Here is a 27,793-nt window from a genome sequence, read left to right as displayed (position 1 = left end):
TGTCTACGCCTCCTTTTCTTAGCTTCAGATGCAGGTAACATTGTCCTGAGCTTCAGTTAGGATGTAACATGATCCCATGAACATCGTCTTGTACTGATTTCCTCGATCCCATAAGCGTATGAGAGCGTAGAAGCACAGAGAGTTTAGTCTTGTTGTGTCACAGGATTGTTTACCGTTGCTAACCGTTGTCCAAGCTAACACCACCTACCAAACTACCACCCATCTCCCCTCTCTGCTGTCATTGGTCTGTTCATTAGCCTTAGAGACTGGAGTTGTGTTTGTAGTTGTTGGTGCAAGTTTGTGCTGATCCCACAGGGGAAGATCTTTATAATAAGTAGTCCCTGGCTGTAGTTGAGAGGAGGAGAGGACCCGGGAGGGACGGGGTTGCAGTGTTTCTCAGACTGCACTCTTTTCTGGAGGCTGCACTCTTCCTGTCTTTCTTTCACCGCCCTGTTCTCACTCTGGCACTGGCTCTCTAACAGCAGCAGCAGAACTGGATGGCTTTGACCTACTCTGGCTGGAAAAACACTGATGACACTTGATGCACACACACACACACACACACACACGTGTACACAGCCAAACATTTACATAACACACATCTCGTCTGCACACTGTCATAGATGCTTGCACTCACACACAATGAGACGTTACACGTTAATATATGTACATACTGAACACATTTGTCTGCTTTTTACCAGCAGGTCATCACTTCTCCTTTAATATGGAGCATTGCGCCACCTGGTGGTTAGAAGTTGTAATGATGAACTACCTTTCAGTTTTTTCATATAAGTTGCAAAGCCCTTGGCCTATTTAAGGATTCTCATAAATCATTAGAAATACGAGAGGGATAAATAATGAATCTGCCTTAACAATATGTGTTTATGAGCATATGAACAGATTTGACTTAAATGTATTTACAGTTCACTGTCGTGCACAGTGAAAGTATTTGGGTTAAAGTATTTGTTATAGTGCCCTCCTCTGGGAGACATCTTTTCATATTTAGCGTAATCATACAGAGCATGCTAAACGGCACAAATGACTTTTACATGGTTTACAAATGTACCTCCTCTTATTTAAGAACTCCTTGTGTAACATTGTTCACTTCTCCCACTTGTCATTTCCACATGTTCTATATTCTTTTAACCATTTTTCTGTTGCAGAAGGTATTTTACACTGTTTGTTTTTTTAACGGGGCAAAAGAGGAACGATGTCTTTTCCCAACAGAATGAATTTAAGATCATAAAGTGTTGAATTTGTCACGTGTCACTTTCCTTCCATTGTCTGCATGTGTTCTGTCTTTTGTTGTCTGTTCGTTCTGTGTGTTTTCAGTTTTGTCTGCTGGAGAGAGTGTGTGTGTGTGTGTGTGTGTGTGTGTGTGTGTGTCCGTGTGTCCGTGTGTCCGTGTGTGTGTGTTACATGTGTGTTATATAGGATTTTAAACGGCCTTTGTTTAGGTCCAATGTTACTAATAAAGGTTTTTAATGCAGTGCTGGGATCATTAATGCTCCTAACCTCCTTTAGCCGCACGACTCGCCCTCACCGTGCCGACCGTTCTGTTCCAAACCGTTCCATTCTGTTACCATAATTTCATTTCATACCTTTCCATTCTGATCCTACACGTTGGAAATACTCCACGTAACCATGACATTTTGAGATATCTAGATTTTGTTCAAACTTTCTTTTTAGCTCCATTTCTATTCAGGCCGTTCTCCTCCACCCACCTCCTTTACTGACCCACCCTGCAGTTGTTGCACCAGCTCTTTGTAAGTTCCAACTTTGTTATAACGCAGGTGTTCCCCAAGTGTAGTTTTATGAATTGCTAAATTAAGACCGGTCGCACCACACAAAGTAGTTTCATAGAGATGAGTTATTACACAATGTATAACCGTTAACTGGCAGGTGTTATAAATAAAATATATTATATAATGTATTTCTGATAACCCAGTGAGATGTTTCTCTCACTGGATGAATATTACTAACTCTCGGTTATAGCTCCATGTACAAATATGTACGCCTACATTTTCCACAAACACACACACACACACACACACACGCACACCATCTTAAAATCTTAGTAGAAGTAATAAAAGTGATGAATGGGTCGTTCTTCTACCGCCATGCAAATCCATCCACTTTACAGCGGTGCATGATAATGAGCAGTATTTAACAATAAATACATGAGATATTAAAACATTACACGTGAAGTTACAGTTAATCTAAGGCTTAGAAAGGACGTTACACATTAACTTGGTAATGGATTTATGAATGGCTGGTGCAACTCTGTGCTTCTGTTCTCGTCTTTTCAACCCAACGAACACTTGCTGTCTCCTCGAGGAGCTGAGGTGTCCTGGGGACTCAGGGTGGACGGGCTCTGCAGTGTGGGCATCAGGTGGACTTAAATTTGAACAGTTGGAGTGGAACTGAGATATTTGGCGTGGATGCTCGATGTGGTTGGATTGGAACATTCAGGCTGGCACGGCGAGCAGCGCGACTGATTTACTATCTTGTAAGAGTCCAGTTGTTGCCCTTAGCCCTGAAAAAGACTAAACTTGTGTTGATTTTTCTCGAGGAGTCCGTATGAGGGAGAGGGTCGGGATGAGGGGAGCAGGTGAGATACAGAGCAGCTCGAAAACCCCTAAAACCCCCCAGACTACCAAACCGCCTGCCAATCAGTAGACTGGAGCCAATCAGTAGATGATCTCTGAGCTTGTTGTGAATGGCTGGGAGAGGGCGGGGCTGGGATGTAATTGGTTGGTGGTGGTGGTGATAATGGCTTGACCAATCAGGGGACGGGAGATTAGCGGTGAATGGTAGCATCCCAGAGATTGAGAATGCCGGTGTGGACCTGCATGTGTGTGTGTGTGTGTGTGTGTGAGGGGGAAATCACAATTGAAGTACCCACATGTGTGTTTGTGTGCAAGCAAATTCAAATTTCACTACACAGATGTAAATCCACACACACTTTTTAAGACGAGGCACGCGCACAAACACACACAGGGGTACTTAAAGAAATGTTGCTTTTTGTCTTCATTCATTTCCACGACCTCATCATCTCCCTCTTCCTCTCAACCATCCTTCCATTTCTCCCTCCTCTTCCTCCCCTCTTTTTTTTTTCGTCTCTACTTTTGAAATAATTCTCTAAATTCTCACACTTCTCCTTTTTCTCTCTTTGCTTATTTCTTCCTCATGCTCTTCCTCACCCTTCCTTCTCCCTGTCTCTCCTCTTCCCTGTCTCTCCTCTTTACCTTTCCTTCTTCTCCTCTCGTCTTCCTCTACCTCTCTACTTCTCTCCCACCCTCCCATCCCTCACCCAGGTCTATGCTGAGCAGTACAGTGGACAAGTCAGAGAAGACGTCCGGCGGTGTTCTCTCCTCTTCCAACAATGATGAGAACAACTCCTCTCCAGGATCTGGTAACACTGGTACGTGCACTTTTATTACTGTTGTTTATGTTGGTAATAGCAGAATAAACGGAACAGTCTCTCAGTAATGAATCTGCTCATGGTGCTGCTGTGGTAACATACAAGACGGTATTACAGCTCTCAAGAGTCCCCTAACTTCAAGGACATGTCACATTAAATGACTCTTTTTATGAACAGCTGTTTGATGCATCGATAATAAAAGTGCGTGTCAGTTACAGTTGCCGGAGGAGAATCTCAATGCTGAGAGGCTTTTGCAACACAACACGTTTGTCATTAAACCATCTCTTATCACTTCCTCCCACTCCCCCTCTCACCACGCTCTCTCCCCCTCTCTCCCTCCTCCCACTCCCCCTCTCGCCCCTCTCGCCCTCCTCCCACTCCCCCTCTTGCCCCTCTCTCCCTCCTCTTCTCCCCCTCAGGTGGCACCGGCACCCCTCCGGCCATCGGCATCCAGAAGGAATCGGCCAAGCCGCGCTCGCTTCGCTTCACGTGGTCCATGAAGACCACGTCGTCCATGGAGCCCGCGGAGATGATGCGCGAGATCCGCAAGGTGCTCGACTCCAACAGCTGCGAGTATGAGCTGCGCGAGCGCTACATGCTGCTGTGCGTGTCGGGCAACCCGGCGCGCGACGACTTCGTCCAGTGGGAGATGGAGGTGTGCAAGCTGCCGCGGCTCTCCCTGAACGGCGTGCGCTTCAAACGGATCTCAGGCACGTCCATCGCCTTCAAGAACATTGCCTCAAAGATTGCCAACGAGCTCAAACTGTGAGTGCGGAGGAGAGACGAGATTAAAAGGTGGAGGTGGGAGGGTGAAGGGGGTGATAGTGAGGATGAAGATGATGCTGTACGCAGGGTGGGGGCACTGTGGAGGTCAGGAGGTAAGCTAAAGGGTGGGATCACTTTACAAATAACCCGATTGTTATGTGGACAAAGGTCTGAAGTAGGGCTATTGGTTCTCTGAGACTAGAAAACGTTTATTTTCTAGAAGTTTTGTTCCTTAAGTTCACGAGGCCCCCCGCCATTAGAAACTCTGAGTTGATTTCCTCTGAGTTGTGAAGTACTTATAGACCGAGATCTTCTCTCTTCCCTGCTGGGGTTTTATTTTGTCACGTTCTACTTAGACGTTCCACTCTTCTGCATGTCTGATCTGCTCTCTGTTCTTTAGTAGTCACACTTTGATCACTTTGACCACTCCTGTCACTTCTTCCTGCTATTTATTCAGTTTTTTCTGCACGGTTCTGCTGCCAGGTCTTTTTGTGTAGGAGGGAAACCGGGTAAAATTGGGGGTTGGATGGAGGAATTGCTGAAAAAAAAAACGTTCTCTCTGAATCTCTAACAGGTGATGATTGACAGAAAGTTCGGAGCCTTATTTTGCTGGAAAACTCAAAAGAGTTTTAGATTGAATTTGTTCTGATTCTCCTCCAAAACGTAATGGACTCCAACTGAGCCGGGACTTTGGAAGCCCACTGTCTCACACACACACACACACACACACGCACACACACACACACACACACACACACACACCTACAGATGGACTTTGGATGGAAAGACTGCTGTTGTTGGTTAAAGGACCCTCTCCACCCTCCACCTCCCGCGCCAAAATGAACTTTTGAAAATCCACTTGATCCATCCTTCCACCTCCTCCCCTCACACTCACACACACACACATGCTCACACACTCTTCACCCCCCTCTAATTTTGAACTGAACTCACAAACACATCCACCTTGTTCTCCTCTTCACTCCCTTTGTCTTCCTCACTTTTAATTTCTCTCATCGAGTCCGAGGAGTCCAGTCAGACTTGATGACGTTACCCATTGTACGGACTTCTCCCCTCGCTTCAAGTCTGTACTTTATTTGTTTTGTTAATTTAGTTTCTTCTTCTTTTATGGCTTTTAAAAAAAGAGTTGTGCACTGGAAAAGAGGGGCATATGGGAAACGAGGGAGGCAAGGACAGTTCGTGGACGGGGATGATGGATTTTACGTTGCCTTTCTTTGTAGAATTTAAATTTGGGGTTTGTTTTTGTTGTCAGCACATAAATGCTCGAATGATTTGTTTGTACTTTTTTTTTTTTTTATATAAATGTTGGTATCACTTTGGTTGGCATCACGCCTTCATATCCAGAATGTCAACCCTGAACCGACGCATTTCCCCCCCCTGCCCCCCCCCCCCATCCACTCTGCTACACGTGTTCCCAAAGAGCAAACACACAAACGGTGTCTTTGGAGTATGTAACAGTGTGCGTGTGTGTGTGTGTGTGTGTGTGTGAGTGTATTATAAAAGATCACTGGAAGAAAAAAAAAAAAAGAATCGACGACGAGGAATGGTGAATTATTTTCTTCTTCTACTTTTGATTTGATAATATATTTTTGTGTCGTTGAACATTTTGGGTTTGTACAGATTTGGATTTTGGGGGTCGGGGCGGGGGTGTGAAGGGTCACGTCGGATCATATCATTGCTGCCTTTTTGGTGTAGTGCACCTTTTAACACACACACATTTAACACACATCTCCTAGTTTATGGGGTTAAACACAAACACCCCTCAAGTGCAGACAGCAGTTATCGGTGTATTTAATGATGTTGATGGTGTCGACTACTGCGCGTTCATTTGTGGCCATTTATCTTCTGTTCGTCTGTTCTCTTAAAGGCCTTATCGGGGCAGAATGGAAAGACTTGTTCGCCAAAACGTTCTCATAGCATAGCACATGTTCACGTTGGAAACCAGAGGACGTCACTTCCTTTCTCTCACTCTGCGTTGAAGCTCCGAAGAAAAACACACACACACACGGGGTTAGAGAAAGGGGGTGACGGGGACTAAGCTGGGTCCCGTCAGCTGGCAATACCTAACTTCTTTTCTTTCTTTCTCTCACAATGACACACTGTCGTTTTATTATTTTTCTTTCCGTTTTTAATACGTCAGAATTTTTCTTTAAAAGTTGATCATTGTATTAAGGTGCTGGGTATTGGATTCTAATTATTATTCTGGCTGTTGCTGTTATATTATCTCTTTCAGGGTTGATTTTATTTTACATTATTTCGTTTTACATTGCTGTAATTTACATTGATTTTAAATGTGTTTTGAGCAAACTGTAACTGTAGTGGTGGGTTTGGGGTTGGGAGGGGTGATCAACTCCTGAAAAATGTATTATTTGTTTGTTTTTTTTGTGCAAAGACAAAATGATGAAAAATTACAATGATAGTAATAAAAACAATGATATAATGATAGTCTGCCTCTGGAATATATGATGCGAAAAGCAAGAACAATGTGTCAGATAATCGCGTGCTCGTCCAGGAAGCGTCCTCATGGAGTTAACATCTTTCTGAGCGCTTATTACCCTGAAGCTTAAAGACTTCAGTGCTTTGCTTATGGACACCTCAGCAGTTCTCCCGCCTCCATTCTGCACAAGTCAGAACAAATCAAGGGTTTTAAATGTCACTCCCCTTTTCCTTGTAATACAACTCCAATCCTGTCAAGACAAATGGGGAAAAAAAGGAACATCTTAACAGCCTCTAGAAAAGTGGGATTGCTGCTCAAAGAAATACTTCACCTACGAAATGATCATTTGTACATCAATAACTCAACCGTGTTACCTTGAATTTGTGAAGAAAAGGGATTTTCTCGCAGGCCTCCACGGGGAAATCATAATCCAGAAGTGGAGCAGAGTCCTGTGCAGTGAGACTGTTACTGTGGATTTAAATAGTAAGGTGTTTGCATGCATTTGGTTAAAGCTGCCTCTTTGAGACTTCTGTTTTGTTTTTTTCAACTGTTAGTTACTGTGGAGGCATGCGAGAAACCAAGTGAAGTTAGTGTGAGTGAGATTGAAATGTTCCTTTAACAGCTTTTAGAAAATGTGGATGTTTAAGTATTTGGTGCAACCAGCAAACCAGACGGTGTTTTCATCAGGGTTTTTGATTCATCATGAAAATAAAGAATAAAACATGAAGCTACTTCAAACCCTATTGCATGGTGATGCTCCACTTTAGCAGAAGGGGGCGTTAACTGACCGTTTGCTGTGCAGGTGTGTTAGTCTGTGGAAATTACAACTGGGTCACTTTCAGGTGTGCAGGAAGTATTTCTGAGCCTCAAAGGATTGTTGCACCAGGTATATTTATTCACGTAAGTATGTTTTTTTTATATGGTCAGACTGGAAATGTCACATGTCAGCAGTTCCTGTGTAATAGTTTTGCATCATTAAGGCAATGTGACGATTAATCACACGGAACAACCACGTCTGGTTTCACCTGCTGAGTCGGCAGATTTGAGTGTTTTACATTGTTTGCACTCTGTCACCAGTTTGAAATGTTTCTAAGCACATTTACAAGTACTGTATTTATGTTTAACTTTGAGTTACTGAACTTGAGTATTTCCATTTTATGCCACTTTCTACTTCTACTCCACTACATCACAGGTAAATATTGTGCTTTTTAAATATGAAATGCATTGTTGGAGTAAGTTAAACGAATGAAATGAGCTCTGGTGCAGCGCAAGTGCATCTTGCATGTTACTGCATCAATAATAATCTAATATTTATTGCTGCCCGCTCTTATTCAACTAAGATTTATTTCATGCTGAATGACTTAGTTGTGCTTTTGCATGAATCTTTGTGGATAAACTTTTACAGATCTGTGGATTTAAAATTAACTCGGAGTGTCAGTTGACTAAGATTTCATTTATTCGAGGAAAAACTTCTAATATAATATGTAATAACTAAAGGCCCTTTTACTGTTATACTTCTAACAAGGTTTTAAATCGTGGTATTAGTACTTTTACGTAAGTAAACGCTCCTAATACTTCCCCCATCACTGGTTTAGTGACAGACTGATGTGAGTAGAAGAATTAACACATCCATGTTCTCTAAAATGTCCTAATTTCATCCCATTAGACATTTGTGAGGTCACCCTGACCTTTGTCCACCAAATTATAATCCGTTCATCCTAACTGGACATTAGCACATTTCTTTCTCCTCAGAGCTGCAGGTGGTTGAACCTGTGGAAGTTAACAGATGGTGTTTGAAAATGTTGAGCATATGAAGCTCACAATACGCTTGTTTAAGCCCTAAACTCACAGATGCCATTAACCTGTTTGACGCTGGACTATTTGGTAATTTCTTTATTCTAAAAAAAACATTTCTCAAACACAAACAGGTTCAGTTTCCACAATGTAAACAACTTCTCACACACAGTACACACACAAGCAGTTTTTGGAGGAAGGAACAATTAGGAAAACGTAAGTCAAAAGGCAAGACACTTTAAAGCCAGAGAGATTTGATTCCTGCTCAGTGAACTAAATGCTGAAGGACAGTTAGTGAAGAACCTCTGAGCAGTTTAAAGAAACGTTTACACGACTGATCCCAGATCTGCTGGAAAGAGGCAGCGACGCAGACATACAGAAGAGGACGAGGGCCATGAGGACAATGAAGATTTGTTTTGCATTTCGAGAATAAAGCTGAATTTTGACTTAGTGCCAGGCATACGAAAAGAATATCAGGAGGCAGGAATTGAATTTGATTTATTTTGCATTTTGAAAATAAAGTAATTAGCGCATATACTGAAAGTTGAACTTTATTCTCAAACTGCAAAAATAAATGACCATTCTTCCTAATTCTCTCCTGTACTGACAACTAGACTATGAAGAGAGGAGTCTCTGCAGGGATTGTGTGGCAGTCACAAAGAAGTAACCGCAGCAGAATATCAGTCGGTCATTTTGTTCATGAGGTGTGACTGAAGAACATTTCAGAGGCAGAAACTGACAGGACTGAGAAGCAGCGTTTCCTGACAGCTCAATTATTAACTGTCTGACATTAGCAGACTTTAAAGTGAGAAAGCTGCTTTTACTGGACTCAGAGCCGTCATCACATCAACATCTAACAAAATACTCAACTTTAATCATTTCATACGCATTAAACATATAACATTTTAATTAGCGAGCTTTAGAGGGTTGTCACTTTTGAACAGATAAAGCTGCTTCCATGCTTCCAGTCTTTGTGCTAAGCTAAGTTAGCCGGCTGCACATTTATCTGCGCGCTAAATATGAAGCTAATGCAAGCAGGCGGTTAGCTTAGCATAAAGACTGCACCCAATCTAAAAAGTTAAATCCTCTCAAGCTCACTAACCAAAACATTATTTTGAGTCATTGATCTGTACACAAACAAAACATAAAAAAACAATTTCAGTCTTACCTTGTCCAATTTTTATGCTAAGCTACGCTAATCACCTCCAAACTTCAACTCCAGCATACCAACTGGGGGAATCGATCTCGTCTGACTCAGCAAAAAAGCGAATACATGTGTTTCCCCAGATTATTCCTCGAACACCTTTTTGTTTTACTACTTTTCCTGTGACCAACATGTAGGGAGCAAGTCAACAAGGTCAAATCAAACCGACATGGGAACTCTGGGACGATGAGCTTTTAAAGCAATAACAGACTTTGGCAGAACATTTTATTTTTCAGTGTACGATTATCGGAGGTCAGGAAAGGTCAGGCGTCCCCTTCACTTTAAAAGTCTCCTCTACTCGTTTTTCAACAGAGGCTGATGTGTTCAGTGTGTCTTCACAGGACCGTGTCAGCAGACGGAGAGAGACTTCAACACTGAGCCACAGAAAAACAAGCTGCGGCAGAAGACAGTCAATAATCATCATCATAATAATAATAAAGTATGCACTATCTAAACTACTTACAATAACTAACTGCCTACAGCTCACTTTAAAAGTCTAGTCAAAAAAAGGGAAAACATCACTCCAGTTAATACTAGTAATACATGGCTATGAGCGAAGAGGGCGACGCGCTCTTGTTTTTCCATTTCTCAACTTCAACTCTTAAAAGCCTCAACAGTAAACTCAGCTTCGAGTACAAAGCCCGGTTTCTTTGCAAAAGTACCGACCCCCTCCTCCGTGAGGGTCCCGAGCTCTAAAGCGAAGCTCAATCTGAGAAGACCCGTTTCTTCTAATCCGCGTCAGCTCTCAGGAGCGGGTTCTGCTCATTATTTCATTTTCCTGATTGTTGTTCTGGATGACTTCAAACCTGCCCAGTGGACCCTACAGTATAGATAGATATATTTATAGTGTGTGTGTGTGTGTGTTCAACCACACTCCTCCACAATCCAGATGTTCAGCAGTTGCCATGGAAACGAGCAGGTGGGTTCATGGCTCATGGCTTCAACGGCTTGATGATCCAGTGTCTCTTTGTTGTCGTTCAGGGAGGTGTGTGTGTGTGCAGGTAGTTTTGAGTTCCTAGCTTGTTTGTAGTGTGTGTGTCTGGAGGTAGGTGTTTGTTAGTACAGTAAAGGGGGCTTCAGGCCACTTGCCTTACTAAGGGGACCTGCAGGGGTCCGTACACTCTTCCTGCATGTTAAGAGTTGTGATGACACCTCGGGGACCTGAGCGTGTTCGAGGGATAGTGTGGTCATGTGACTTGTAATGGCGTTACAGGGTGACGGAAGATTAAGCATCGTGTTTGTCTGCATGCTAACTTGTATGTGTGTGTGTGTGTCTATTCCTATTGTCATAAGTGTGTGTGAGTATCAGTGAGAGTTGGGCTGCTCCACTTTGAGCCCGACGAGTGAAGGAGGCATCTGCCCTGCAGCGGGGGACGAACTGGGAGGAGAAGCCCTGAGGCTGGAGCTCCCGGTGGAGGTGGACGAGGTGGTCACTGCGGGCCGGATGAGCGGAGGCGGGGGGTGGTTGTGGGGCGCTCGAGTCTGGAGCGGGCGCGTCTGCAGAGGAGGAGGCTGACGGAGGAGGCTGGGGGGAGCCGAGGGAGGTGCAGGGCGCAGCAGCGGAGGAGGCTGGGAGAGAGAGGAGGGAGTCTGGGTGGAGGACGGGGGAGAGGAGCCGCCGACGGCGTCCGAGGGAGAGTCTTCTATTTTGACCTGAGGAGAGACAACAGAAGATGAAGTGAGATAAGTTGTGAGGACAAAGCAGAGGGAGGAGGCGCAGAGAAGAAGAGTTGTTCCTGTTCGTGTCTGAGATGGTTGAGCACCAACAAGCACTTGAAGCTCTGAGACAGGGATTATTAATGACCAGGGTCTATACCAGGGGTGCCCAAAAGGTCGAACGGTAGTGCGGGTAGAGCACACACCGTAAAAACGAAAAACGAAATTCAAGTGTTTTGTTTTTTTCTTGCCTTGCACATTCTCAATCCCTCCCCTGTTTGGCTCCCACACACACACCTACAGTCAGAGACAGAGCGGAGGAAAGGCGAGGAGAGAACTACGCACCAGCACCCCCCGTCCCAGCATTTTTTAAATATAGGTAGATCACTTGGACCTCGTCATTTTAAAAGTAGCTCACAAGCCAACAAAGTGTGGGCACCCCTGGTCTAGACCATCTTGGACTTATATATAATATGAATATGTAACTAAGCACGAAGGACACTCAATGAAATCTGGAACTACACGAGCAGTGTGCAGTTCTAGCCTTCGTTACCCCTAAACGTTACAAACTTCAACTAACTAATCGTGTTCTTTATATCCTGTGTATCTTCTGTCACGGCTCACCTCGTCCTCCTCGGTGGCTCCGTCTGCAGTGGCTTCCATCTCCTCGCTGCTCCTCCTGGGGTCCCTCTGGTCTCGGCTGGTGGCCACCTGCTCGGCCGCCCACTCCCTCAGCACCTCGTCCAGGTTGAACCTGCGCCGGTAGCTCACGAAGAACGAACTCACCTGAGACGGGGAGAGATGGAGAGTTAGAGAAGAAAATGACGCAGAGCAGAAAGCTGTGCTGCGTTTAAGGACACGCAGGCGGAGATTGGAGGTCAGTAGACAAATGAAAGGAGGGATAATGGAGATTATAGTTATCCTATAAAGATAAATGCTTTTCTAGGCAAAGGGATGAGGAAGCAGCTGGATGGATGGACGGTGAGACTGAGGTCAGAATAAGAGGTGATCTTCACAAGATTTGAGAAAGAGGAAGCTCACCTGAGCTGGTGTTTTGGTCCCGATCACCTCAGCGATGGCTGCGAAGTCTTTACCATAGCGTCGGATAGCTGGAGAAGAAAGACGTCTGTTTAATGTTGTGTCTACGCATCACTCACAATCAATTAATTGCCATGAAAAGGCTCTTAAAACAGTTGCTTTCCTTCTCTGTGAGTGCAGCAGTGTGTGTGTGTGTGTGTGAGGAGACGGGAGCAGTGGATGTAGCGTGAGCTTGTTGATGCGCGTTAACCTTCATCTGAGGTCGGCTGGCTGAGTGCACCTGCTCTTTTTCAGGCCTGTCCTGCTTCACTCATGTGATATAAACAGATCGACTACGTTTACATGCACAAAAGATTCTGTTTTGCCCTTTTTCTGAAAAAGACAATATTCCTACTAAGCGGTTTACATGGCTCTTGAGAATTAATATTCACGTTTACATGCAGCCACAAGTTTTCCACCGGTGGCAGACGTATTCAGCTGTGTGAACACAGCCTCCCTCTTTCATTCCTTCAACCACCTTCTAGAAAAGGTCGGCATTGCAATATTTGCGCATAAACACAAACCTTTGATATCCAAGTCTTTCATAATGTCTAAAAGGAGACGCGTTTCTCTTTCTGACCAGGAATGTGGACTTTTCTTTTGGGACTGCATCTCCGAGTCCGTTTGTGTCAACGTAGTCACTGATGTCTTCTGTTACTACACAGCTGCAGCTGATGGGGGTTTAACGGTTTGCTCAAAGGCACACTAACCGACTGTAGCTGCTTAGCCACAACTTAACACCCAATGTATGCAGTTGGGTGCCACGGCATGCAGAGCTCTGTGTCCGTCACAACAAACTGATAAAGAAGCTCATCAGCCATGAATCCTCTGCTAATGAATGCTCCTCTATGAGACAACTGTCTCTTTAATTGAGTAAGCTCTGTGGACACTGATTTGGAACAGAAGCTGCTTTACTTCTCCTTTAATTCACTTAAATTACAGCTGGAATCTGAATCCCAGTAGCTCCTAGTTATCTTGGTTGCAAGCAATTATAAAAGGCAGTACCGTAAGAAGACATACATTATACATGGGGTATAATCCTCTGATCGTACAACAACTGGCGATTACACTATACAGTGAATAATGAGCCGCAGATATTCTGAGATTACTATTAAAGTCATAAATGAGAGAATCTGAAATTCTTTGGTTAAAGTCACAAACTAAGGAGAAGAAAATGTGAGTCATTGCTGTGCTTCAGTGCGGACACATGCGGTTTCTGTGTGTGGACAACATGAATATGAATGTGTCTCACTTCTCACTGAGGCAGGAAGAGGAGCAGCGGATCAACGAGGTGTAAGAGGGGAGGGAGCTGATGCTGCAGCCTTTACTCACCCTGCACAGCCAGGAGCTGCTCCTCTGTGGTCCAACGAGAGTTCATCTTTGGGGCAGGCTGAGGGAGAGAGGGGGAGAGAGAGGGGGGGGGAGAGAGAGAGGGGAGAGATTAGAGTGTGAAGGAGGGAGGTGGGTGAAAGTGACAGAAAGAGAGAAAAGGGCAGATTAAGACTAATCTCAGTCCCACAAGGGGTGAAATAATATCTGGGGGGAGTTGGGGAAGGACAAACTGAAGAGATCAGAGATGAGGAAAAGTGAATAAATCAGGAAACTAAAATCAAAGAGGGGATAGATGAAGGAGCGACAGCGTAGAAAGAAAGGACGCTGCACAGAATCACAAGGACTTACCTCGGCAGGTTTTAAAGTGTCAACGCCTTCGTTTAAACTCTGTTTCAAACTACTGTTGTTCTGTTTGATGGACTGGACCTGAGAGACGAAAGAGGGCACAGTGTTTATTTACATACACAAAGAAGCTTTAAACACACAGCTGCAGTTTAATATTGTGAACAGTAATAACCCGTCACATCTTGTCAAATGTTCAGTACATTTAGACCTTCATTTAAACTTTATCGATGCCGCACCGGAGAAATCCACTTGTTACAGCAGCTCATAGTCAAACAAGCAAAAGGAAAACTGTGATTGAGTGATAAATACAAAAATATAAATGAAATAAAGATATTAGGTAAGATATTACTGTTTTTTGACTTGAGTTTTGAAAATGATAAAAATCTTTTATCTGTTTTCAATGAATGTTAACGTCACACGAGTCTGAAACAATCCTACGCAGGCACCACTGGAAACTAATTCTAGAAATAGTATAATACTAATAATATCAGTTCATCTTTATCTGCAAATAAAGAAACAATGAATACACATGCAAAACAAAAAAGGTTGTGTGAATGACGATTAAGAATTTGAATGTCAACGTTATAAGTGAAGCTTTATAAATGAGTAGCCACACACACACACACACACACACACACACACACACACACACACACACACACACACACACACACACACACACACACACACACACACACACACACACACACACACACAGTAAATGCATTTATCTACAGTTTAACTATTTTTTGTGACATTCTGCAACCCAGAGTACTTAAATGAAATTCTGGTTCTGGTCAATTTTTGTTACACAAGAACATCATAACAAAAAAGAAAACAGTAGTTCATTCCTGAGGTTTTTTTAATTGCATCAGGAGGAATGTAAACAGCAACAACAAGAACAGTGTGAGGACAGATTTCTCATACTTGAGGGACATACCTGTCTCTTGAGTGACACCAACTGCGTGTCCAGATGTCGTATAGTGAGCACCCCGGCGTTGTGGGAGGCCGACACAGTCATGATGTCTCCCTGCTCCAGGAACATGCCTTTGGGTGGCCTGCGCCGGGCTCTGAGCGGGTGGTGGCGGTACTGACCCCCGAGATTCTCCTTCTTTATCGACCCTGGGCGATTTGGGGTCGTCTTGTCAGAGTTGGCGCTGTTAGGGTTCTGTTTCACTGCCTGTGTGGACAGAGAAGTCACACAAATAATTAAGAATCAGGTATTTTACAAGAACAGCTTTTCAAGAAAGCAGCATTTCATTTATGTAGAATAAATTAAGAAAATGTTGCTCACCTCTTTCTTGGCGTCAATCTCAAAGTCACTGTCGCTGCCAGGGTCCGCTTCCTCAATCTCATCATTACTACAAGAAGAAAAGAAGGTAACTAAACACACCAGTGGGTAAGCCACTTGTAAAAATGTCTGATTTCATCAAATGTATTGCTAAAATGACAAGAAATAATATCAAAGCATCTCATTAATATTCATGAGACTCGTGTGTGGGAGCTTTGTAAAGGAACTTATGTTTCCTTCCTGCTCAGTCCTTCCTTCAATATTCATTCTTCCCTCCACCCGTCTCGCTGCTTTAGGGATGATTCAGGTTTCATGGTATCTCTTACCTGTCTTCTTTCTCTCTCTTGCTGACCAGCCTCCTGGCCTGTCGGTCCATGACGGAGGTCCTGGTCCTGGTCTTCTTCCAGCTGTAGTAGTATTTCACCAGGCTGGAGATCAGCTTGTCTGGAAGCTACACACAAACACAGGAATCTATAGTGTTGCCTAATCTTTATCTGCAACTCTGCAGAAATACTGGGTTTAAACACAATGAATAGACGTGCAGAAAGAAGAAGCTGTGCACCATTGAAATGTTGATTCCAACATACAATCTCAGCCGCAAAATTGAGTATAAAGTATTGAAAAGGTTTCTGAAATTACAATAAATTCTGTGTACGTGCTTGCATGTGTGTGTGTTTATTCCCCCAGTCTCTCACCATCTGCTGGATGCGGTGGAAGCTCTTGCCGTGGAAGCTGAAGGCCTGCTCAAACAGCACTTTATCCTCCACTGTCCACTCGTCTGGGAACGGGGTGAAGTTGGCCAGGTCGGCCAGCGAGCGCTCCACATCGTGTTTGTGCCATAATAACATGCCCAGAGCCTGAAGGGACACACAGGACGAAGACAGGGTCAGGCAAGGAGGGACAGAGAGACACAAACGAGCAGTGATAAGAGAATTTTATCTTGAAATGATCCTCTGCTGTACGTAAACGATCTGCCGTACCTGCTCCATGTTGTATCCATGTTTCTCTTTAGCCATTAGGATGTACTCGTCCACTGGGTTAAGAAGAGAGAGAATATGTTTAAAAGAGCGGACGCATCAATAGAAGGAGATGAGGAGATATAGTGCAAGAAAAAGAGACCACATTAGTATGGTGGACCACATTAGTATGGACGGTGAAGGAAACCAGGTAGAGAAACAAGAAGAATAAGAAATTAATGAAAGAGAGAAAGAAAGATGAGGACATGTAAATATAAAGAGATGAAGAGATGAAGACAAAGAGGGCAAGAGAGTGAGAAAACACAGAGGGTGAGATTTTTAATTGCTATTCTCTACTCAACATACAGCCATTAAACTGAAGGTCACAAGCTTGCACCAGTGAATGTAAGGTGAGAGTGTGTGTGTGTGTGTGTCTCTTACACATTGCATCAGAAAGCTGAACGTTGGGACACCAGACCAACATGCTCCTCTGGTCCTTCTCGTCGTAGCGGGTTGGACTGTCTGTTAATGAAAACCAACAAAGACATTTAGCATTGAAATCTGTAAACTATGTGAATCCCTCTTTTACTCCCTCCTCCACGCTTAAAGGGAAAGTGTTTTTTAAAGTGGGTACCTACAGTAGACGCCCCGGCAGAAGTACAGACTGAGTGCAAAGCAACGTGGTGCTGTTGGTGGGGCAGCAGCTTAACAGGTTTTAGCCACAATATATCGGTTCAAGTGTATTCAAGCTATACTTACAATATTTTGAGTGTGGCTTTCGTTAGTTTGGATTTTTTAAATAAGTCACACAATAAAAACATACATGAGACGAAAATGTTCACACACGCACTTTGTGTTACAGTAGGGGAGACTGGGGACAGTTGTAACATCTCAAACTGCACAGAACTAACTTGTGAATGAAAGAAAAGTGTATTTTGAAGTGAATTGTGGAAAGGTTTTCATAAATAAGTTTTTTTTTTCTATGAAAAAAAAGCATGTGACCTGTTTTACCCTCTGAAGAATCAAAATCAAGAACCATTAAGAACCAGAATCGTTAAGCAGAATAGGATTCGTTAAAATCCAAATGATTGTCTACTTATCAAACGTCATTAATTTTTACTTTCTTCTTCCCTCTCCTTTGCATGTTTTCTCCCGTCGTCTCGGCTCCATCTTTGGCTTCCTCTGCGTTAGCAATAAAAAATGAGGAGGAGACGGTGGCATGTCAGCCAATTTGGGAATTCAACACCTACAGTATGTTCTGCCAAAATCCAGACATTCAGCGAGAGGCTGGTTTGCCTTCTTCTCATCTGGTGCAATATGGTGGTTGTGAGACAACTTCATCCACGGTGCTTTTCCAGAGCTCAGCGACTTTACATCTACTACGTACAAGCTCTCAGGGTGTTTCAATAAGCCCAATTCCACTAGCTTTATTTACGATTCAACATCGACAGTTCTGGAGCAGATATGTTAAATTAAATAAAAAGGTTTTGCTGAGCTAACCCTGTTATTTATTATAACAAAGCTCGACACCAACCTCAAAGGAAACATTTCACTGAATGGCATCTTATTTTACACATTTCTAACTTTTTAGACTTCAACTTTATAGGATTCATTTAGGCCTTCATCTTAGGGCATATATGTAAACCTGTCCATCCACCCTGTGTGACGGAAGAGTCACTATTTTTGCATTTTGCATTGCTGAACAAGGACAACCTCTGCAACACATGCACATGTCTACAGAGAGGAACTGATCATTTGACCTTCATTTCTCTCATCTGCATTCCCCTCATTCCTCCATCTCAATGTCCTCCACATTCCTCCATCTCAATGTCCTCCACAATCCTCCATCTCAATGTCCTCCACAATCCTCCTAACCTCTGCGTCACCTTCTCAGCCCTGATTTCCTCTCTCAGCTTACCTGGTTTGAACTCTGGTATCTGAGCCTGGTAGTCTCCTCCCACTCGGATCATACTGTCTTTAGAGAGAGACACACAAGACGAATATCAGTTTCTATTTCCCAGAAGGATCTGTAGAGCTGTAGAGATAGAAGACCTGTAGAACACTGAAATGTGTATATTTTGGGAGCAGGGTTGGTTGAGTTGAAGTGGGGGTTTTCCTAACACATGGAAACTTGATTTTGACTAATTTTCTCAACTTTGTTTAAACTTGCAAAAAGTGAGAGTGATGTGCTGCTCTGATTTATTACTGCTGACCAAACATATGTGATGAATCAATGAATATCTCATCTCATTATTAATGATGGGTAAACAATCGCCTCAATGCAATGTCAGAAATATTTAGCAGCAATGGGCAAATATGCACCAAAATTCAAAGTATTTGCCCAATAAAAAACCATCAAGAGAGCAAAAACTGTGTAGACGTGTGATGCCTCCAGATTAAAAAAATTGGGGGCAAAAATCACTCAATTCAATCAAAACTGTGCAAATTTTCCCTGATGCTTAATAAGCCTAATATTACATTTTACCAAATATTCTTTAGTGGAGGCGATCTTTATGTCAGCCGAGGTGAAGCACCTCCACTCTAACACTGTGTGAAACTCTGGGGTTATGTAATTAGGTTGCAAGAGTGCAAAAAATCCTCAAGTTGTCAGCCTGTGAGAAACACACAGGGAGACTGCTTTTAATAAACTATTAGTCGAGGTTCTGTTGGTTTTAAAAGACTAGAAACTGCTGACTGTTTCAGTTCACTTGTTCCATTTACTTAATTGTTCTAAACATTTGGGTTTCTGAACAGTTTGTTTTAACCAGGATGCCAGAAAGTTTTTAATCACAACATAAAACTTCTCTTTTTACAAGATAACAATTAAAGTTTAACAGAAATAGCATATATAGTGATAAATACCTTTACGCATGATATTCTTATCGTGATAGCATTTTCAACATGATGACAACAGATGGGGGGGGGGGGGGGGGGGGGAGAACGACAGCGGATGGCAGATATTAAGTAATTAGTGTTGCTGTGGTAAAGAGGGTAGAAGGCGAGGAGTAAAGAGAGAGGCAGGCGAGAGGAGGACAGATTACTGTTTCCTCAGGGAGAGAGGACAGGAAGGGAGGAGACGGGGATGATAGAAACTGGAGTAGATGGTAAGAAATGGGTGGCGACAGGAAGGGCATGAGTAAAAAAGAAAGAAGATTGGATGGAAGGAAAGAAGGGGCATGAAAGCAGGCAAGAAATGAGGGAAAGTGGGGGTTGCAATAATGTTAGGGATGGTGGCTTTTGATGCAAAGTCTCAGACTGACATAAACAGAGGATATCTGGGTAGTGAAGAGCTTTTTGAACGTTTCCTAATCATTCCAGTTTAACTGTTTGATCTAATAAGATATCTTTAGTCCATGTGCCTAGTGAGATAACTGTTCAAAAATAAAGATCAACAGCAAGTCATTGGGTGAAGGAGAGAATGGAGGAAGGAAAGATGTATGTGGGCAGAAGATGGAAGCGTGTGGGAAGGGGGTGGAGGACAGAGGAGAGCAGTGTGCAGGGACTAAAGAAGCACTGCAGCAATGAATGCAACCGCAACAGCTGGACTAATGCATCTGTACAATGTCTACTGTAACTGCACTACACATGCAAACACAGAAATGAAAGGGATAGTTCTGATGTGTGGTTGTATGAGGTACTTATCACTAGTTAGTGTATTACTTACAATAGATTGAGTTGGCAGGACCCCAGTTTGAAGAAACATACAAGAGTACCAGCAGGAAGCTAAGAAATGTGCTGCTGCTGCTGTGGACGGGGGCAGCACCGACATATTGTTTTTTATTGTTCGGCCTTTCTTGTAGGTGGCTAAAATAATTTGTGCTGCTGCTGCCCCCTCCAGCAGTACATTGCTTAACTTCTGAGCTGGTACTCCTGTCTGCTTCTCCAAACATCAGTTTAGAGTGTGTGTGAGTGTACCATGAGCATGCTCTTCATCGCTGCTATCCTCTTCAGAGTGTGGTTGGCTGTTGCCGTTGGTTACGGTTTTGGCTCTGCTCCTGGACAGGACCCCGGACCCCGAGCGCTCCATCACTGAGGGCATGGCTGCAACAAACACACACGCACACATGCTAAATATGAAATGTCACCACTTACACAGCACAGTTAATCAACAAAAATACAATTTCTGTCTTGTGTATGATTCAATCTCACATAAAACTCTTTTTTTAGTTAGCGAGTTTGCTGCAGTACGTCTTCACTTGAAATCCTATAAAACCTAATTCACTCTTGTAAAGTAGAGCAGCACCTTATGCTTGGAAGCAGCCCCATTATTTCCCCTTCAGCTGAGGCTGAGAACTTGTTCACACTCAACAACTGTGATCTCCCCCAGACAGCTACAACTTGGTTGCCTGGAAACTAAGGCTGAACAATTAATACAAATGTTATTGAATATTAAATATTTGTTCAAGCTAAATTTTAAATTAAATATTGTTGTGCTGCAGAGATGTCTCGGCCCACACATCATATTCTTTCCATTTTTTCCCCACATGCTTTGTGCCAAGTCCTGTCCTAATGTAACACGCCTTGAAAATTGAAAATGAATGGAGAGGTTTCACACTAATTAACATTTGGTCAGGCTGAGAACTTGTTATCTCACTAATCAAAACGCCCTTACACTGATCAGTTCAGTGGGACATAAGGTGATGAATGTCCCGTTGATTTACCGGTTTAAACACATCTTTTACTGATTGCCTGATTCTCGGCTCAAGTCCTGAACTTCTACCACCAAGTATTGACCTTCAGAGCATCTCAACACACAATCCACAGGCACTTGTTGTTCTTGTTCATCACAGGACCCAAACTCATTAACTCATCAAGTCTTCCTTTATTACTCCAGTTAATTACCAAGATGCTCCTGTCACGGGGGCACCACCCACAAACAAAACAGAGGGCCATTTAGTGCCCCAGACCATTAAGAAACATGAGAGCTCGCATACCAGAGCTCTTTTTGCTATTTAAAATCTGTATACGTCAGCGCGTTGAATCATTTGTATGTAAGGTAACAGCATATCAGGGTTTAGTGTGGCACTATAAACTGAGCTAGCAGCCCGCCGTAACCGAGTAAATAAGTGCAAACGGGCAAAGGAGCTTTATTTAATGAGAATCAGTCACATTATGGCCAATATACAATCCACTTAACAAGGTCGATAAAATGGCTGAAAGTCAGTGATATCGATCTGGCAGATCGGCCAGGTGCATTACTGGTACCAACTTTTATAGTTTATAAACCAAATGATTAACTGATTAAATGAGAACATGATCAGAAAATTAATTAGCAATAAAAAATATTGTTAGTTTCTGCGCTAAGAAACCCGATTCTGACATATCAAATCAAAATCAGAGTATTAACCTCAATCGTTGACATTGGAAAGATTGACTGAAGATTTTTAGAACTGAAATGATTCGTCAATTAAATCGGTTAGTTGACTGACAGAAAATTTATCTACAACAATTTTGATAATAGATCAATCATTTCTGTAATTCTTTAAGCAAAAGATGCCAAAAATCTCTAGTTCCAGACTCTCTAATGTGAATATTTGCTTAGTCTTCTTTGATAAACTCAATAGGTAAACAAAAATAAGTGGTCTGAGTATGTTGGGCTGTATGTAAATGATGAGTTGCCCTGGACTGACCTCATATTCTGTCTGTGCATATTCAATTTCACTATTAACATGTCCAAAATGTATTTTTAGTCTGACATTATTACCAGTGTGCAATGTGAAGACCTATCTCACAATCTCTAGCCGACCATACACAAACCATGAAAGATACACAAATGTAGGGCTACAACAAACTATTATTTTCATTATGGATTAATTTGCCGATTGTTTTTAGATTATTTGGTCCATAAAATTTCAGAAAATAGTGGAAAATGTCCATCTAAAAAAAGTTTTAAAAGTATCAAAGTCTAAAGGTGATGTAACATAAAGAGAAAAGCAGGAAATCTCCATATTTGAGACTTAAAGACTGCATTTTCTGACATTTTTGCATAAAGAATTACTTTAACAATTAATTATCAACATAGTTGCCGATTACTTTTCTGTCAATCTCCTAATCGCTGCAGCTCTACACATATACCACTTCATACATGCTGAGGAAACAGCACAACTGACAAGTGGCAGAATCTGAAAAACAAAGTGGAATAAAAACGTGCAGTGGATAACATGAGAGCCCTCCTGCATGGAGGGGACTCTCATTTTAAGTGTCATCCACAGTCAGTGCTTTATCATTAGGTGGTCAAGCTTCGTGTTCTCCCTCTGCATCTCCGGGCCAGTGAGTCTCGCAGCAACACAAAAGACTAGACGGTCAGTTCAGGACACAGCAGAAAGTAACCCAACTAAACTCCCTCCCTCCTCGTACACAAACACAGTGCGGCTGCAAAACAAAGACGATATCACTCACAGATCACAGTATAAACACAGAGTCGTTAACGCTTATACTTTATCTCACCCAGAGCAACTTCATCTGGAGTGTCCTAACTTGAACTACGACCAGAACAAAGCCCGAGCATGACAGACACGAACTTGTTTCTCGCATTCTCTAGATTAAAGTGAGCAGTTATGCCTCCTCTGCAGAGGGTGAGGGGCAGATTAATTCACATCTACCAAACTCCGGGAGACAATACAAGTGTCTGAGGCTCTCTGGGGGTCTTTGTCTATCGCAGCCGCCGGTGGCCCCCCAACACTATAACAGCTGTCCCCTCTAACTTCACGGGAAACTCACATCACAAACCTGCACATACCTCTGTGTATTTACGTATATATCGATGGATTTAAATGTGGGGAATCGATGAAGCGTTCATCAGAGTTACTTTCAGGAGGTTGTGGTAGCCTCGGACACTGACACGATAGCCTCGATCTCTGGCAGATTAAGCAACTCTTACGAGCAATAAGAGTTAAACTATAATACACAACTGCAAACCCGACCAGGCACGGTCTATATGTAGCCATACATATTGCTCACCAATGTAGGCTTAGTAATCAATTTCTTTGATCATTTTTGATCAACTTTTTGATCATAACCTTCAATATTTAAAAACATCTGACATGATTATGCTATACAAAACCAATCTAGACAATACACGGCTAAACGTGGTTTAACAAGTTTGTTCAAGTCTATTAAACATGTATATTTGATTTGTTATATATGATAAATGTCTAAATGTGGTCTGGTTCACCTATTAATGATGCATTATTTTTTACTCATACTGACATCGTTGACGTTGACTAAAAATGTACTTATTGATCTAATGAGTAAGTTTGGAGTGACCCTTTAGTGGTATTTTACTTAAGGTAACATTATAATATTAGCATGGAGACTCATTTTTTACGTATCTTTTTACGTATTTTTGAACCTTGGTTTTCTATAAATATGTTAATTTATACAAAATTAAAAATATGAGGTGGTGGATTGGCACCCGGTGTGTTATCCAGGACCGGTTTGCAAGCTAAATCAATATTTTCACATCTTTCCCGAGCAGTCATGTGTGTTGTGTGTCAGACTTTGAAGTCCTTTTGTTTTCCCCACGCTTACGTTGCTCTTGGTACTACTGACGCTACTGTCCGTTGAAGTGAAAACTCGCTCTCCGGATTATTTTAACTCCAGTTGGCGTCTCTTTCAGGACGTTTAGTACTTTGAACGGTCCTAAATCCTTTCTGGAGGCTTAACAATAGAAATCTGCCGACATTTCCCTCCTCTCCAAAGTGCAACCTGAAGTCTAGTTGGTCGTTGGGATGCTAACGTTAGCCGGTTAGCTTGCGGCTAGTACCCTCGCGTTACATTAGTAACGTTAATAGTTGGAAGTCGAGATAACAGTCACACTCCTACCTGTGTTTCGTTTCTCTCCGCTTTCCCCGCACTCAAAACTTATCTGCGCCTCTGTCCGCGGTTTATACTCCTCTTCGAAGCGCTAAAAGACAATTACTGCATCTAAAACGGCTTAATTCTCGCCTAATTGATGAGCACAGTCAGTACAATGAAGTGAACTGCATGGATAGATGGAAGCAGCCGTGAGTGTGTGCCGGGGAGGCGGACAACACCCGGGGAAAAGTGAGGTGGCCATCCGCCCCGGTGCGTTCGCCTCTCCCAACCAGCCGTTTGGATTGACAAAAAGTAGTCCTGTAAAACTATTTAGAGTAGCCTATTCTTAATTTTAGATTGTGTTGCTATAATCATATATATTGACACATTAGACTGAATTATTTGATAGCATCTCGTACTGAAAGGCTTTGATAAAAAAAAATCCTTTTAAAACTGCCTACCTGCTAATTCCCATTCTAATTATTACCCACGGTTTAAATAGAATGGCACATATATTATTAGTAGAAACAAATAGTATCTGTTACAAATAGACTCTTAATCTGCCATCTTTCAAAATCCCATAAATTAGGGACTACTTGCCAGTGTGTCGGCGGAGGGTTTCGTCAGCTGTGCATCTCTGTGCTGAGGCAGGCTGTCCAGACTTGTACTGATGTATGCATGGTGGAGAGAAAAGGGCAGGAGACTCCGGTACAATTGAACCTTGTGTGAATGTGATTGTGTGTAAATATGTATGCGTGAGAGCGTGCGTGACTTTTTGCATGAACTGACAATGACTCAGATGACCGAACAATTCAAAAGAGTTCTGCCTCGTGTGTGTGCTTGCGTGTGTTTGTACACGTGCACAGGTAGATGTGTGTGTGTGTGTGAGAGAGAGAGAGAGAGAGAGAGAGAGAGAGAGAGAGAGAGAATAGGGATTGTTTCAGTGATATCTGTGCAGGATTTCTCACACCTGATGCTGCCAATAAACACAATAACACACACACACACACACACACACTCTCACACATAGAACCTGCTGCTACCTTTAGTAGAAGTGCCTGCCGCTGACATGTAACAGCCTGTTACATACTCCTCCAGCTTTTCTCTCTCTCATCTCTCTTTGGCATCACCAGCTCCTCTTTCTTCACCAGCTCCTCTTCCTCATCCCCTCATGTTCCCACCTCATCTCCATCTCCTCCGTGATTTCTCTTGTTTGTCGTCCCCCTTTTTCTCTCTACAGTCCTGCTCCTTCCTGCACCTCCTCTATTTGTCTGTTTCCTCTCCCTATACTTTTTTATTTAATCTCCCTATGTCTTCTCATTCCGCAATACTTTCTCCTTCTTCCTCCTCCCCTCTCCCTCTCCCTTCCACCTCCTGACTATCTGCCCTATTTCTCCTTCTCCTCCCCCATTTCCTCTCTCTTTTCACTGTCTGTGCCCCCTGCCCTGCCCTCCTTCTTCCTCCTCTCTCTCTTTCTCCCCCTAACTCCCTCCTTTTCCCCCATCCATTTAATTTGACTTCTCTGCTTTCCCCCCTCTTTAACATATCTCCCCCTCCCTCCTTCGCTCCCCCTACTTTTCTCTCTCTAGTGATGACTCCTCTACTATGTCCTTCCCTCCCTCATCTTCATCTTCTTCCTCACCCCTCGTCCTCCTCCTCTTCCCCCTTCCTGTCTCCCTCTCTTGCCGTCTTCTTCTCATGTCGCTTTCGATTTCCACAGTGGTGTGTGTGTGTGTGCGTACGTGCAAATTCTTCCCCTCCCCCCATCCTCCCCCTACGGTGATACAGTAAAGCAGTTTCGCTTCGCTCACCGCCAGGCCCCCCCCCCTCTCCTCTCCTCTCCTCTTCCTCCCCCTTCCTCTTCCTCTCCAGTCTCATTTTCACCCCTGCCACCTCCTCCCCTCCTCTCCTCTCACCTCCTTCCCTCCTCTCCTCTCATTAGTCAGTGTCCATGAAACTCACCATTCCACAGTCTCTCCTCTCGCTCAGTCCTCTAGTCCCTAACACATCCTCTCTAATGAACAACTGCCCTCCCCTCCCTCCCTCCCTCCATTCTCCTCCCAGCTCTCCTTTCATTCTCCTCCTCTTCTTCTCTCTGTCCTCCCCTCTCCTCCTCCTGTCTTCCTCTCCATTTGTCACTCTGTCTCTCCCTTCCCTCCTCTTCTCGCTCGGTTTCTCTTCGATCTTTCAGAACTGACTGTCCCTCCCACTCCCTTTAGCTCACTCCTGTTTCCACTTCTTTCCTCCCCCCCTCACCTCCTCCCTTCTCTCTCCACCTGTCTCATTCTTCCTTCTTGCCTGTCTATCTATCTGCCTGCTCTTCTCACTTTTGTCTCTCTTCCCTGCTGTCTCCCTCCCTCACTTCCCCATTTCTCTCCACATGTCCTCACAACTCTCCCTCCTTCCATTACACCTCCCCCTGACTCCCATCCCTCCCCCTACAAATCCTCTGACTTTCTCTGCTATCTCAGAAGATGCATGATGTAGAATCAGATGTGATAGAATGAACTCTTCGTGCTGTAGCTGCTGCCACACAGTCGGACCACCGTGCATGTGTAAATGTTTTGTATTGTATAGCTGTACAGTGAACGATGCCCTCTGTCATTGTCAACTCATTATGACATGATTTCAATGCACTGATTGCAACAACACAGTCACTGACGTTGCACTCTATGACACACCAAATGATTCATTATAGTCTGACACAAGCTAGCTTGGATGACATACATAGACCATGTTGATTCAAACTGAAATTATATAAGAATGTAAAAGATAATGTATTTGTGTGTCTGTCATGCCACCGGATGTACAAAGGATCTCAATGGGCCTTGATATTAATCTAATCTCAAGATCAAATTATGATCTTTAAAGGGAAAATGCACCTGGGATCATAAAGATGCTCTATTTACCCTTTCAGATGTGGGAGGCTGAGGTTTGGAGATATCAGATGTTGTCCCCAGTGCAATAGTGTGTAGTGTCTCAATTCCACACGACACACTATTTCTAGTCTGCAGTGTTTTCATACCGGGAACGTAAGAAATTGCAGTACACTAAAAAAAAAATCTGTATGCATTCTGCATGAATGTACTTAGCAAATTCCATGACAGTCTGCCAGTTTATGAGATATCTTGTGTGCAAAGCTAACATTTTAAACCTGAGGGTGGTGCTTAAAGTTCACAGTTCACCCCACAATCAATAATACATATTAATCCTCTTACTGTACCTGTAGTGCCGTTTCATCAATGTGGAATGTTTTGGTTTGAGTTGCTGATTGTTGGAGATATCGGCCGTAAAGTTGAGCCATTTCATGTGAGAACTATTTTCTTTCAACCGTATCCCCATGCAGAAGGGAGCGTGCGTCTGCTCATAGACGAGAGGCTCGTGGCAGCGCGAGATGTAAACATTAAAGGTGTCCTCCTCGGCTGAGCTGAAACACTTGCTATATCAGGAGAACCTCTCGTCCATGCACGCTTCCTTCTGCATGGTTAAACTGTTGGCGGGTGAAGTTTGGTAGAAAGAAAAAGGTTCCTCCATGAATCTGCTCACAACAAGGTCTGTGGATGATCTTCAGTAACCGGGTCATCATTTCTGGAAAGACATTTCAAATGTATGTCTTTGGCACTTTGAGCTCCACAAGCCTTTATATTGTAGAGAAACCAAAACTATCTAGATTGATAAATAGCTGTTTTTATTTTGG

At 43.2% G+C, this 27,793-nt stretch overlaps 2 protein-coding genes across 11 annotated transcripts in view; one reads left to right on the top strand and one right to left on the bottom strand.

The window, feature by feature from the left end:
* mark2b (MAP/microtubule affinity-regulating kinase 2b) overlaps window positions 1–5,765 on the top strand; it is a 50,096-nt gene extending 44,331 nt beyond the window's left edge. For 4 of the 7 annotated variants that reach the window (XM_029455092.1, XM_029455095.1, XM_029455091.1 and 1 more), the window contains 3 exons: window positions 2,576–2,611; window positions 3,318–3,424; window positions 3,844–5,765. In XM_029455092.1, the coding sequence (XP_029310952.1) occupies window positions 2,576–2,611; window positions 3,318–3,424; window positions 3,844–4,193 (493 nt within the window). In that variant the 3' untranslated portion in view covers window positions 4,194–5,765. Of the gene's footprint in view, window positions 1–2,572; window positions 2,612–3,317; window positions 3,425–3,843 lie in introns of all 7 variants that reach the window. The other 3 variants (XM_029455094.1, XM_029455093.1, XM_029455090.1) reach the window with 2 other exon arrangements.
* Window positions 5,766–8,522: 2,757 nt separating this feature from the next.
* On the bottom strand, window positions 8,523–25,422 carry rcor2 (REST corepressor 2). 4 transcript variants are annotated; one of them, XM_029455199.1, is made up of 15 exons: window positions 25,140–25,421; window positions 24,697–24,763; window positions 20,215–20,340; window positions 18,218–18,274; window positions 16,741–16,821; window positions 16,324–16,376; window positions 16,039–16,200; window positions 15,670–15,794; window positions 15,347–15,413; window positions 14,993–15,232; window positions 14,056–14,133; window positions 13,708–13,765; window positions 12,340–12,407; window positions 11,923–12,084; window positions 8,523–11,295 (listed from the first exon to the last, which is right to left on the bottom strand). In XM_029455199.1, exons 3-15 carry the CDS (start codon window positions 20,336–20,338, stop codon window positions 10,948–10,950), a joined length of 1,623 nt encoding a protein of 540 aa, XP_029311059.1. In that variant the 5' UTR covers window positions 20,339–20,340; window positions 24,697–24,763; window positions 25,140–25,421; the 3' UTR covers window positions 8,523–10,947. The 4 variants fall into 4 exon arrangements, with proteins under 4 accessions (XP_029311059.1, XP_029311057.1, XP_029311058.1 ...); XM_029455197.1 differs by lacking the exon at window positions 24,697–24,763; XM_029455198.1 differs by lacking the exons at window positions 24,697–24,763; window positions 25,140–25,421 and adding an exon at window positions 24,124–24,329.
* Between the last annotated feature and the right edge of the window lie 2,371 nt (window positions 25,423–27,793).

This window comes from Cottoperca gobio, chromosome 18 (genome assembly GCF_900634415.1).
Source record: "Cottoperca gobio chromosome 18, fCotGob3.1, whole genome shotgun sequence".
Lineage (NCBI taxonomy): Eukaryota > Metazoa > Chordata > Actinopteri > Perciformes > Bovichtidae > Cottoperca > Cottoperca gobio.
This window is presented reverse-complemented; position numbering and strand designations above follow the sequence as displayed.

What these genes read in the sequence shown, in the direction of transcription:
- rcor2 (XM_029455197.1), bottom strand. Translation starts at nt 25,167, where the DNA reads ATGTCAGCGGCAGGCACTTCTACTAAAG. An exon ending in TGGTGTCACTCAAGAGACAG is followed by an intron (nt 14,134 to 14,992) that starts GTATGTCCCTCA and finishes TTCGTCTCTCAG; the next exon opens with GTCCAGTCCATCAAACAGAA. An exon ending in GAGCCACCGAGGAGGACGAG is followed by an intron (nt 11,296 to 11,922) that starts GTGAGCCGTGAC and finishes GTCTCTCCTCAG; the next exon opens with GTCAAAATAGAAGACTCTCC.